Genomic DNA, 13536 nt, shown 5'->3' on the forward strand with positions numbered 1-13536 from the left:
TAGGGGGGAAAGGAAGCTCTCTCTCACACTCACTGGGTCTGGGCTAGGACTGGGTCTGGGGGTTCCCTGAATGTGGTAGAAATTCCTACTTGGTGGGCGGGGTGGGGGAGGTGCTGCGGAGTGGTGGGGGGCGTACCAAGGTGGTTGGAGAGGGTCCTGCCCACACCGCGCCTGGGCTGGGACTGGTATTTGGTCTGGCAGGTGCAGGGTAGCAGGGAGCTCTCCCACACACTCACGGGACCTGGGCTAGGACTGGGTCTGGGGGTTCCCGGAACATGGTAGAAATTCCTACTTGGCGGGTGGGTTGGGGGCGGTGCTGCGGAGTGGTGGGGGGCGTCCCAAGGGAGTGGGAAAGGGTGTGGCCCACGCTGGGCCTGGGCTGGGACTGGTATTTGGTCTGGCTGCCACGGGGTAGCAAGAAGCTCTCCCACACACTCACCGGACCTGGGCTAGGACTGAGTCTCTTGATTGGTAAATTGAGGCCATTTACATTAATGGTTATAACTGATGTGTTGGCTTATCTATGCCATATTGTTTTCATACTGTAGGATCCCTACTTTTCCCCTTGTCTTAATTACCTGCTCTGCTTGGTGATTCTCTTCTGTTGTTTTTGAAGTAGTCGTCATCTTTGTCTCTTTCTAAAATATATGTCAGTGTTCTTTGTAAGCTTGGTCTGGTTTTCATGAGTTTCTTCAGTTCTTTGTTATGGAAGTATCTAATCTCTCCATTAAATTTCATAGATAATTTTAAAGGATACATCAGTCAGGATTAGAGTTCTTTCAGGATCTGAAATATTTCACTCCATGCTTTTCTTGATTTGATGGTCTGTGCTGAGAAATCTGCCATGATCCTGATGGACTTTCCATTACAGGTGATCTGTTTCTTCTAACAGCTTTTAATATTTTGTTTTGATCCAATTTCTGTGATCTTAGTCATTCTATGTCTGGGTAAAGATTTGTTATGGCTACCTGGAGTTCTATATGCCTCAGTTACTGTATGTCAGATTCTTTTCCCATACTTGGGAAGTTTTCTGCAAATAGTCTTTTTATGTCATTTCTGTTAACTCCAGCTGTTTTGTTGATACCTATTAGTCTTATTTTACTTTTCTTTGCATCATCTTGAAGCTGTTGTATTTTTAAGAGAGCTTTCCTTGAGTATTTGTTAGATGCACTGTTATCTTCAAGGTCTTAAATTTTATCTTCTGTTTCATTCAAGCAGTTTTTCCAGATTTCAATGAAATTCTTAATTGCCTGGATATCTATTTGAATCTGTTTCTTGTATTCTAGTTCTTTCCTGTATTGTTCATTCAATGTTTTGAACATCATTTGCCTCTTCCCTTCTATTTTAACAAAGCTTTCGTCATTGTGGTCATTTTCTTTTTTAACTGAGAGATTATTTCTAATCTGATTTCCTCCGTAGCCTCATAGACTTGTTTCTTTAATTAAGTTGCTATCACCTCAGAAATTTCAGGTGTGTGAATTCTAATTTGTCTATTACTATGTGTTCTCAACTTATTTTGGGTGGGCTAGAGGTCTGAGATAGCCTTTTGTTCCTTTGTTTTGCCATTTTTTGAAGCCCCAGTGACTGTACAATGATGGTAAGGGGAGCGGTATGGGTCAGCAAGGCTCTTAGGTGAGTTGGAGGACAGGATAGGCTCACTAAAGCTGCTGCTGTGTGGGGTTTGCTGTGTCTTCTACCTTGTTGAGGAGAGGGGGGCAAACCACAGTTCAAGATGGATCCAATAATGATGAGTGCATGCCAGTGTTCAGTAAGGCTCTCTTAATGATGGGTTGGTGTGGGGTAGGGCTCCCCAAGTCTACCACAGGTCCCTGTGGCAGTCTTCTGGACACCTGGTTTCAGTTTCCTGCAGCAGTTTTCCAATTGTCCCTGACAGTCTTCAGGAGAATGGGTGACTTGGGTTCAGAGGCACTCTGGTGTGATGGCTGGTGTGGGGGTGGGAGGCTAGCCTACCTGGTCTCTCTGGAGTTCTTCAGGGTGAGGATGGGCAGCTGACACTCAGTGGAACTCCAGCAGGATGGCTGGGGTTTTAGGGCTCGGGCTGCCAAGTATCTGAAAATCTTCAGGGCAGGACAGGTGGTCAGGGTTCAGCAGAACTCTGGCAGGATGGTGGAGGTTGGGAGGCTGCTTTACTTTTTTAAAATGAAGAAAGGATAATGGATTTTTTTTTTCAAAGGCTTTTTTTTTGCATCTTTGGAGATGGTCATGTGCTTTGGGCCTTCTGTTTATATGATATTTCTTGATTTACATAAGTTAAACCATCTTTGCATCCCTGAGATGAAACCTACTTGGCCATGATATATAACTTTTTGATTTGTTGTACTCTGCCAGAATCTTGTTGAGGACTTTAACCTATGTTCCTTAACTGATTGGCCAGAAGCCTTCTTTTTCATTTGAGTCTGTATCTGCTTTTGGAATCAAGGTAATGCTACCTTCCAGGAATGAGTTTGGCAATACTCCCTACCTTTCAATTTTATTAATGGGTTTGAGGTATATTGACATTAATCTGCCCAAAAGTTATGGTAGAATTCAGTGGTAAATCCTTCAGGTCTTGAGCTTTTTTTGGTAGGTTTTGCATTACTTCCTCAATATCATTCTGTTATTTGACTGCTCAACATTTTTATATCTTCTTGGTTCAGTTTTGGTGACTCATATGTACCTATGAATCTATCTAATTCTTCTACATGCTCCAAGTTTTAGACTACAGGTTTTTTAAGTAGTTACTAATAATTTTCTGGATTGTGATGGTGTCCATCATGATTTTGCTTTTTTCATTTATAATTGTATTGCTATGGGTTTAACTTTTTTTGGTAAGGTTGATCAAGGCTTTGTCTATTTTGTTTATTTATTTATTTGCCAGCTCAGCCCTGCCCTGAGAATGGGGCTGGGAAGGCATGTGGTACTGGGGATCGAACCACATTCCCCTGTGCCTGCCTAAGCTTGCCTAAGCAGGTGCTTTAGACCACTGAGCTATCTTGCCAGCCCGATTTTGTTTATGCTTTTGAAGAACCAACTCTTTGATTCATTGATTATATTTTTTTAGTATGAATTTCGTGTCATTTTTGTAATTTTCTTCTATGTACTAGGCTTTTTTTTTTTTTTTTCGTATTTTTAGTAAGAGTCTATAGAATCCCACTACATAGATCAGACTCGTAGTGATCCGCCCATGTTCAGCCTCCCAAAGAGCTGGAATTACAGAATCGTGCCACCACACACAGTCTCAGTTGACCTCTCAGTGCAGAGTGGGCACAGCACACTAGGGATGGAACCCAGGCCTCTGCGTCTGCCTAAGCAGGTGCTTTAATCCGCTGAGTTATTTGGCTGGTGTTATGGTTTGTGTCTAGTTGTCCCCCCAAAGCCTCATGCAGTCATGGGGTGAGGACTTCTAGAGTTTGTGTTAACTCATGATCCACTGGGATTATGTGTGATACAAGGCAGGGATTATGGGTTTTAGTAATGCTGGGATTACCCATAGGTGGGTAAGTACTGGGAAGTACCCATAGGTGTGAGTACTTCCCCTACCCTGGGACAGGTAATTTTCATTACAATGTAAGGTAGGAAGAGAAGCTATCTGCTTGAGCTGCTGCTACCCCTCCCTTGCGCTCTTGCTCTTTGCTGCCACCATGAAAGGTTGCTTTCTGCTCTGTGCTGCCCTGCATTGGACCCAGCTGAGTATGGACTGAAACCTCCAGTAACTGAGCTAAATAAACCTTTCCTTCCTTCATTTTGAGTGTCGGATATTTGTCCCAGCAACGAGAGAAGAGTAACTAAGACAGCTGGCTATGTACGAGTTTTGAGTTTAGATTGTGTTTTTCTAGGACCTTAAGTTACATCATTAGGTTACTTACTTGGGTTTCCTCTATATTTGTGATTTGAGCATTTATAAGTATAAACTTTCTCTTAGGATTATTTTCATTGTATCCCATAGTTTCTATTGTATTGTACTAGTATTATCATTTAATTCTAGAAATGTCTCATTTCTTCCTTGATTTCTTCTGTGACCCGCTGAATACTAAGGAGTTTAATATCCCTGTGTTTGTATAATTTCTTTTGCCATTGAATTCTCATTTCATTATACCATGTTCTGGTAATGTACACAAAGTAATATTGATTCTTTTACATTTATTTAAGCATGCTATATGAGCTGGTACATAGTCTGTTTTTAAATAATCGTCTTTCTTTTTTTTTTGGTGGGACCAGGGATTGAACTCAGGCCCTTGCACTTGACAGGGAAGTGCTTATTCCACTGAACAATCTCCCTGGCCCCACATAGTCTGTTTTTAAGAAAAGTTCTGTGTGGTGCTAACACTGTACATTTTGTTGGGTCAAACTCTAGATATACATTATGTCCATGTTTTCAAAAATATGGTTTAACTCTGACTTTTCTTTGTTGATTTTTGTCTGGTTGTTCTATTTATTTGTAATAGTAGTGTATGGAGGTACTCCACTATAAATTTGTGTTAATGTTTATGTGATCTTTTATATCCCATAGTGTTGATTTTATTAAGTTGGGTGCACTCATGTTTGGGGTGTGTGTGTGTGTGTGTGTGTGTGTGTGTGTGTGTGTATGCTTATATTTATTATCTCTTCCAGTTGAATTGTCCCCTTAACCAGTGTGTAGTGGCCTTCTTTGCCTCTCATGATCAGTTTTAGCTTGTCTGAAAATAAGATAGCTATTTCTGCTTGCTTGAAGGCTCCCATTGCCTCATGGAATATTGTTTTTCATCCTTGATGTTTAGGGTTTTTTTGAGACAGGGTTTTACTGTGTAGTTCAGGCTGGGCTTGAATTCACTTTGTAGCTTGCTCTGACCTCGAACTTGGAGCAATCCTCTTGCATCAGCCTCTTGAGTGTTGAAATTATAGGCATGCATCACCGTGCCTGACATTGATATTGAGTGTTGTGTGAATTCCTTTTTGTATTAAATGTGTTTCTTGTATGCAGCATACCAATGAGTTTTGTTTACTTATCAATCATTAAAAGGAATAGTATAGATACTGTGATGTGGAATTCTTTTGTGTTTTAAATATATGAATTATAGTTGATTAAAAAAAAATAGGGCAGGGGCTGGGGAGATGGCTCAGTGGAATAAGCACTTTCCTGGCAAGTGCAAGGGCCTGAGTTCAATCCCAGGTTCTGGAAAAAAAAAAAGAAATAATAAAGAATAATATGGCCTATCCTTTTATCACACTATTAAAAGATGTAATAAATGTTGAAAATAATAAATGCAAAGGTAGATACCTAATAAGTAGGTGTAATTTAGTGTGGTCATTTGTATTTTGAAATCTTATGGATCTCATGTTTTATTTAAATGATTTCTGATTTTTAAAAAGTAAATATTGGAGTGGAAATGTAGTTTAGTAGGAGAACACTTAGCTAGCCTGGCAAGTCCCTCGTTTAATTTTCAGTAATGGGGGGGAGAGGAGAGACAAAGATTGTATTCAGGAGTCTGAAGTATAAGTTTTTTTGTTTTTGTTTTTTATAAATGAGTGATTTTGGGCTGGAGAGATGGCTCAGTGGTCTAAAGCACCTACTTAGAACAAGCTTAGCAAAGCACAGTGGACCGCAGTTCGATCCCCCAGCACCACACACACACACACACACACACACACACACACACACACAATAAATGTAAAAATAAATAAATAATTTAAAAAAAATAAATGAGTGATTTTAAGGTTGTATGTTTATAACAGTGTACTCCAGTAGTTATAACAGATTCTTTGTAAGAAGGCAGTAGAAATGTTTGAAATAATGAGATTCCCCTCTGACCACTTTTTAACTTTACTCAGGTTCCAATAGTTGCACTCACTGCTACTGCAAGTTCTTTAATCCAGGAAGATATTATACGTTGCTTGAAACTGAACAATCCTCAGATTACCCGTACTAGTTTTGATCGACCAAATCTGTATTTAGAAGTTGGACGGAAAACAGCGAATATTCTTCAAGATCTACAGCCATTTCTTGTCAAAAAAACTAGGTAAGAATTTTGTTAACTATTTTATTCCTTTTAGAAAGCTTTTTAATTTTTTAAATTAATTCCTTCAGCCAGGCCCTCAGGAGGCTGAGGCATGAGGGTTGTAGCAGGTTTATGGGCTACTTAATGTACATAGCAGGACACTGTCTCAAAACCTGTTTTTTTTTTTTCCTTTAAATACATGTTTAGCATTTTTCACAATTCTGTCTTGCTGCAGTTCAGGTATAGTATTATACAATTTAGTAACTGAAGAAAAGTGTATTTTTCAAGGCTAGGAGCAATTCTGCTAGTTTTATATGTATACTGTTCCTCTTAATGATTGATAAGTAAACAAAAGGAGTCTTTCATCTCTTCTGGTTTGCTAATTACATGAATAACTTTAATTTCAGGTTTAATTCCAGGGTGGTGTAAGTCTAATGCCAGCACTTTTAAGAGGCCATGGCATGGGGATCACAATTCAAGTCCCACCTGGGGGCATCAGAAAACCCTGTCACAAACAGACACCACCAAAAAGCAGTGGGCAGGGAATGTAACTGAATGTCAAGGCTCTGGGTTCAATCTTAAAAGAAACAAATAAATCAGACAGAGACAGAGACAGAGAAAATTAAGATAAGACTCAAACTGGTCTAAAGTGTATGTGTAATGCTTATGTTTATTCTCTTGTTCTTTTTTCTTTATAGTTGTGAATGGGAATTTGAAGGTTCAACTATTATCTATTGTCCTTCCAGAAAAATGACAGAACAAGTTACTGCTGAACTTAGGAAACTAAATTTAGCCTGTGGAACCTACCATGCAGGCATGAGTTTTCACACAAGGAAAGATGTTCATCACAGGTTCATGAGAGATGAAATTCAGGTGTGAACATCAGTCATCATTTTTTTTATGCCTTATAGTGGAATTAAATATTTCTCAAATGTTTACTTACCACATCTCTATTAAATACTGTTCTTTGTGTTGAGCATAAAGCAGTCTCTGCATAAGGGGGATTGGCATATAGTGTGAGAGATGGATATAGGATAAACTCTTGCAGACTATTGCTTAGGGAGCACTGGCTCTGTCAAGGTAGATTGTGTAATCCAGGAAGATACAATTTGAATAGAGTCAGAATGTATAGATAGAAGTTTGTCCAGTTTACCAGGCCAGTCTATGATAAGGGCAATGAAATTTGTTGTGGAATTTCAGGAAGAAAGACTAGCAGGTATAGACCATGAGCCAATAATGCATAGGAAATCATCAGTGGTTTAGAATGGTGGAGGGAAAGATAGTGTGGAATGGTATAAAATACAGGCGATAAGGGAGTATGAAACTCTTAAGAGATTCATAGGGAAGAGTTGAATGAGTTGGTTGGACAAGGAATAAGTAGCATTAAAATACACAAAGAGGGAAGCAAGGCTTAGTGTAATATTTCTGTAATTTGTTGGCTACTAATTAGCCTTGGAATTTTTAATTTAAGTGGACTTTTATCTAATAGGTAAAGCAGATTAAAGTAGAATAATTCTCTTCGAATTTGGTATGAGGAAAAACTACAGTTCACAGGCCTTCCAGGAACCTTATAATCCTTATTGTACTACAGAATAAAGTTTAAGTATTATTATTCACTACTCCATTATGTTTTTGAGTTTAATGGTTGTGACTGTATCAAACCTACAGGCAGGATCAAAAACTACAGTAAGTATGTTAACCAAGTTTTAAAGCTTGTTATAATCAGAAGCACATTCAGTTCCCCGTAAATACTCTTGTTCACTTCAAACACACCCCAGTTCTGGATGGCCTCTTTGATGAGTACCTTCAGTTGTGCTATCCTGTTTGGATTGATGTTCTGAATCTATTCAAACTTTACCTTTTGTGTTAATTTTGACTTTGGGGAAGAGCCAGAAGTCACACAGTGCCAGATCCAATGAATGAGGTGGATGGGGATGCATTCTGTTTTTGTTTGACAGAATTGCCCAAAGTTTTTCAATATATATATGCTGCTGTTTTCCCTTTCTCTAAGATGTTACAATTTTACATTATGAAGATTAATAAATTTATATTGATTATTTCACCCCAGGCTAGTGATGGTGACCCTGTGGCACGCTTGTTGCAGTGGGCTCTTCCTGTCATTGAAAACTCTTAAAAGAACCACCATTGCTACTCTAGGCTGATAGTTGAGTTTGTTCTGTAACGTCTTGGTCTCCTTAAATGGCTCAAAGGTGTCACATTTGCATTGAAAATTTTTATATTCTCGATACATTTCATCATCTTTATAGAATAGATTGATGCTCTTGGAATTGAGTACTTACCATTATTTATTATGGCATGAGTGTACTGAATTCTAAATACTCACTTTCCTGTTTTTTTTATCTATTTATGCTTTAGTGTGAGCCTAAAAGTAGAGCTGATCTCTTAATGAACTCTCAATGAGTGATGCTTTGAAATTTAGTGTTTTTCATCTTATAACTAAAAAAACCCCTTTATTTCCTCTTACTATAACCAAATCTACCCACATTTAGATGCAGACATTTAATCCTTAGTTTTGTATCCTTTTTTTGTTGTTCTTTCAAGATGACTTAAATTTATTTCACTTCTAGAATGAAATTATGAATAATTTACTGATAAACATTTTTATTTACAACTGACAGTTTGTAATTTGAAAATAAAATCTGGAATTGATCTCATATAGAAAATAATATGATTAGAATTACTGTGTTGCTGGCCTTGCCCCCTGGGGCATGCTGAGATGTCCAATGAAACTGGGTGTGGTGGTGCCTGTAATCCCAGTGCTTGGGAGGTTGAAAAACAGGAAGGATCACTGCGAGTCCAGTCTATGTAGTGAGACCCTGTAGACCCTGTACTAAATACATAAAAAACAAACAAACAAACATAGAATTATTGTGTTTATGGACACTTAAATAAAGTCCAGTTGCCTAGACTTCTTTCTTCAAAGCTTTTACTTATATTCATTCGTGTAATCTTCCCTTATCTTTTGCATGCATCTTTTGTCTATCCTCTTTCTTTTTTTCCCTCATTTATCCTTTTTTTTTTTTTTTTTCTTTTCTATTTTTGTTGCACCTAAAGAAATGGAATCATACTACCAGGAAATCGGTAGAGCTGGCCATGATGGACTTCCAAGTTCTTGTCATTTTAGCATGTTTCTTTTTCAAAATAGCACTTTAGTTTTTATTAGTTATACACGCAAATAGTTTTTCCATATTCTCTGTGAAAATCATTAGCCCCTCATTCCATTACCACTTCTGTTTCCCATCCCCAACTCTGAGCCTGTAGATGTTTACTGCTATATCCTGATGTGATTTGTATTCACTGCTGTCTCTTAATTTTTTACTAATTGTTGACATTATCTGTTGATGCAATCCGCAGGATGGAAGTTCTCTCATTTTCACACTCTGCACTCTTTTTTCCTCACTGACCCCATGCATTTTTGACCTTCTTTCCTCCCATTTGTTTATATCATGATTTTTTAATTTTTATTATTTTTTTATTTTTTTCCATAATTTTATTGAGAAACAAATAGCAATGAGACAGTTTCAAATCAAATTGGTAGGATAGTTTCAATAATTAACACATTGCATACTCTCTTCCTAGTGGTTATTTGCTGTACAAGATGCAGACTTGATATCCTATTTACAAACACTGTTAGAGCAAATCCCTTTATTCATTAAGAAAATGTAACTATATATCTATCATAACCATTTTGAATACACTCATGATTTTATTTAGATGAATGTATGAGATTTATACAACCTATAAATGCTTTTTACCTTTAAATAATGTGGTGTATTCTGGTTACTTTGTTGTCTTTTTGTGTTCTTGTTTTTTTTTTCCTTATCAATATATTATTATTTCATTTTATCAATGTTATATGATTAGCATTTTTAAAAGTAAATTGTAACAATACATTCTCTGTGTTTTCTGTACAAATCAGAAGTTTCACTCAATGAAAGAGATGCCAGGAATGTTCTTTCCTGTGTCCTCAGCCTTTGGCAGTGCCCAGCTTTCTGTTGAACGGTTAACTAGATCAGTGCTTCCTTTACCGGGAGTGACTGAGGCTACAGGCTTTGTTTGGAGAATGGGGATTGTGGTGCACACTGGGAAATGTGAGGTTCTTAGGTCACAGGATATTGAGGGAGCAGGGCCAATACAGGACTCTTACACTCCAAGACTGCTTCTGGGTGTCCCTCTTCTGCCCAGCCTCAGTGATGTGTAGAAGAAACAGGCAGGCATGTCTTCTGTGGAGTCCGCCATGCATGTGTATATCTGGTTGTAAGTCTTGGTTGTGACTGGCCCTCCTGCTTACGTGTGGAGTGTAAATCCATGGGGAGAAGCTTCAGGGCTCCTTGGCCTGGAGTGCTCTTGCCTTCTTCCATGATCAGGTCTTCCCCAGTAATCTAGAGTACTGGGCACTAGGAACAAGGCACTGCTTGCCCAGGAGCCATATTGGCCTTTTTCTTCTTCATTAGTTTAAGAGAGAATGTAGCATTTTGGAAACTTGCTATCTCTGGGAAGACTAGGTTGAACCACCAAACTTGCAAAGAGGAAACAAAATCAGGCTGGGGAGATAGCTCAGTAAAATAAGTGCCTATCTGGCAAGCACAGGGCCCTGAGTTCAATCTCTGGTACAAGGTGATGTGAGGGTTCACCCCTGAACTTTGAAATCTGAGGATCTCTGGGAGCCGTGCAGACCTGCAGTGTCTGCAGTAGAGACGGTTACAGAGATTTCCTGACATGGAGCTCAGTGAATCGTAATACGTGTCCATACACGTCAGAGTGAACTATTAAAAATGGAGCACTGGAGAAGTAAATTCGAGACTACTTCGCAGCCTTACTTCTGTTGTGCAGTTATTTGCCCTGCGTGCTGCTTCTCTCCACTGCATTCTTCCTTCAACTTTATAACCGTCCAACCATTTCTAGCTACCCACAATCACCCACGATGACCAATCACAGAGAAGGCAGCCACAGCACTGAGACATTACTAGGCAGAGTTAAAGTGTCTACTTTTCCAGTCTGTCGAGTTGCAGCTTGGTGGGTGAGGGGAGATGAGAGTAACCCGGAGGTTGCAACTACCACCATGGGCCTTCTCAACAAGCCCAAGAGTGAGATGATCCCAGAGGAGCTTCCACCACCCTCTGGGCAGTGATGACTTATCGGGGTTCACTTTGCCAGCAACATTCTTTAGCCAGCATCTTCTTACTTCAGGTTAGCCAGTATCTGCCTACCATCTGTTATCTTAGTCATTTCTCACCTTCCGACAATTTCAGCATGCATGTGCTTTATTCTGGTTTCCGCCAATTCTCCGACCGCCGGCCTGTTCTTGTTGTTAATGCTTTATAAGCTGTTTTAGTTTTCTGTGTACTTATTATTAGTTCTTCCTTAATCTTTTCCCAATCATGTAAATCTTACCTCTGTATAATAATACCTATTAGCTAGTTTATCAGTTTTACCCTCATAAATATGCAGAGATAATCTTTCGTTTCATTGTACCATCGTTCTTAAACTTCTGTCTTTGGATAATGTTAGAATAAGGTACCTGTAGTCAGATGTGACACCTCAAACTTCATAGCAGCATGAAAGTTTTGTATTATATATTAACAAAACATTTAGACTCCCATTTAGACACCTTTTTATTTGCTCCTTTTTCTAGAGTGAATAAAAATCCCATTTTATGTTTACCAGTCCTTAATCTATAAATTGGGCAAGTAATTTTTTAAATCTATAAGTGATTGTATAAAATTATATTAAATTCAGTTTTATGTTCGAGACTTGAGGAAACAAATTATTAATGTTTTGAAAGGTTTAGTTCTGTATTTAGTTTGTCAACCTGTGTTATTTGTTCTCAGTGTGTCATAGCTACTATAGCTTTTGGAATGGGCATTAATAAATCGGACATTCGCAGAGTGATTCATTATGGTGCACCTAAAGAAATGGAATCATACTACCAGGAAATTGGTAGAGCTGGCCGTGATGGACTTCCAAGTTCTTGTCATATACTCTGGGCTCCAGCAGACTTTAACTTAAATAGGTAAAAACATTCTGGTTTCTCTTTTTCTCTATGAAAGGATTTGAGGCATGAAGTTACATATATGTAATTTGTGAGTGCATTTAAAGTTCTCTTCCATGTACAACCCCAGACAGAGGATATCTGTGAAAAACACTTGTCATAGTGCTGCCACAAAGCAGAGATGACCTTATCTCCTATGTGTATAAAATTCAGGAAGTCAGGGCTGTACTTGGTATACTTAACTGCTATTGTGTATCAGTGAAATGTTTTTTTTTTTTTTTTTTTTTAGTTTTCTCAAGTTTTAATTTATCTTCAACCATAATTTTTTCAGGTATTGCTTATGATTGTTGAGTCTTCTCATGTTACAATAATAAGCACTTATTCTAAGATCTTTCTACCAATCCCTATATGAGTGTCTTTACATTCATTTTCTTGGTTAATTTCGTGAGAGCGTCCCAACTCTCCTCAACTATGAAACTTATTGACTTCAAATAATCATATTGTAGTGTACTAGCAGATTACCATAAAAATATTGTTTAAATGTTTAAATTCAGGAAAACCATTCTACTTAAGTACTAAATAGGTATTTTTTGGCATGTAAGTTCGTTGATATTAAAAAAAAAATCAAAGCACTAGAAAGAAAAGCTTTATCTTGTAAAAATTTAGAGGAGAACTTACCAATTTATTCTTCCATTTCATTCATAATAAGGAACGAAGACCTCACGGAAAGAGAAAAATCTGTACATGTAATAAGTGAGCTTGCCAAAGTGAGGTTATTTTAAAAATATACCTTTATGTTGCTGAATAAATGGAACTTTTTTTTTAAATGGAACTTTTTAATGTGTATATTATTTATAATGAGTTCCTACCCAATGCAACATTTGCTTTTCTTCATTGTTCATGAGTATTTTTTGAGTGACCACTGTCTTCTGAGAAACTGCTTTCATAGAATTCATAGTATAATGGGAATGATAGAGCTTAATTAGAAAATCATACATTTGTGCATATGTAGGTTCATTTTACTCTTTTTGCATTTGAAAGTTTCACTGGAGCCGGGGAGATGGTTCAGTGGAATAAGTGCTTCTCTGGCAAGCGCAAGGGCCTGAGTTCAATCCCCGGTTCTGCCAAAAAAAAAAAAGGAAAGAAAGTTTCACTGGTCAAATTTTGTTACTAAGGGTACTATGTGGATGTTTGGTATTATGTTTTAATATGAAGATTTTATTTAAGAGCTATGAAGGAAAATGTACTGAGTGTAGAAAGGCATGTGACCTTTACAGAGTTAAAAAAGGTCAGGTAAGGCTTCCTTGAGGATATGATAGTATAGACAGTATCTTAAAGAATAGTAAAGATTAGTTAGGTAAAAATATTTGCTCTAAGTTTTAAACTCTTTCTAGAAATGATCAGTAACTTTTGTTTAATAAAATCATCCTCTTATGCAGAACAATTCTTGTTTTCTTTTTAACATCAATATCTGTATCAATCTTTTTTTTTCCAAGTTTTATTGATAAACAGATAGCAATGAGACAGTTTCAAATCAAATCGGAAGTA

At 37.8% G+C, this 13536-nt stretch overlaps 1 protein-coding gene across 9 annotated transcripts in view; it reads left to right on the top strand.

The window, feature by feature from the left end:
* Positions 1 to 13536, top strand: part of Wrn (Werner syndrome RecQ like helicase) — a 154083-nt gene that overhangs the window by 94212 nt on the left and 46335 nt on the right. For 8 of the 9 annotated variants that reach the window (XM_023717576.1, XM_023717581.1, XM_023717582.1 and 5 more), the window contains 3 exons: positions 5809 to 5996; positions 6674 to 6848; positions 11828 to 12009. In XM_023717576.1, coding sequence (XP_023573344.1) covers positions 5809 to 5996; positions 6674 to 6848; positions 11828 to 12009 — 545 coding nt within the window. The remainder of the gene's footprint in view (positions 1 to 5808; positions 5997 to 6673; positions 6849 to 11827; positions 12010 to 13536) is intronic. The other variant, XM_023717583.1, reaches the window with a different exon arrangement.

The sequence above is a fragment of the Octodon degus genome, unplaced genomic scaffold (genome assembly GCF_000260255.1).
Source record: "Octodon degus isolate 3935 unplaced genomic scaffold, OctDeg1.0 scaffold00053, whole genome shotgun sequence".
NCBI lineage: Eukaryota > Metazoa > Chordata > Mammalia > Rodentia > Octodontidae > Octodon > Octodon degus.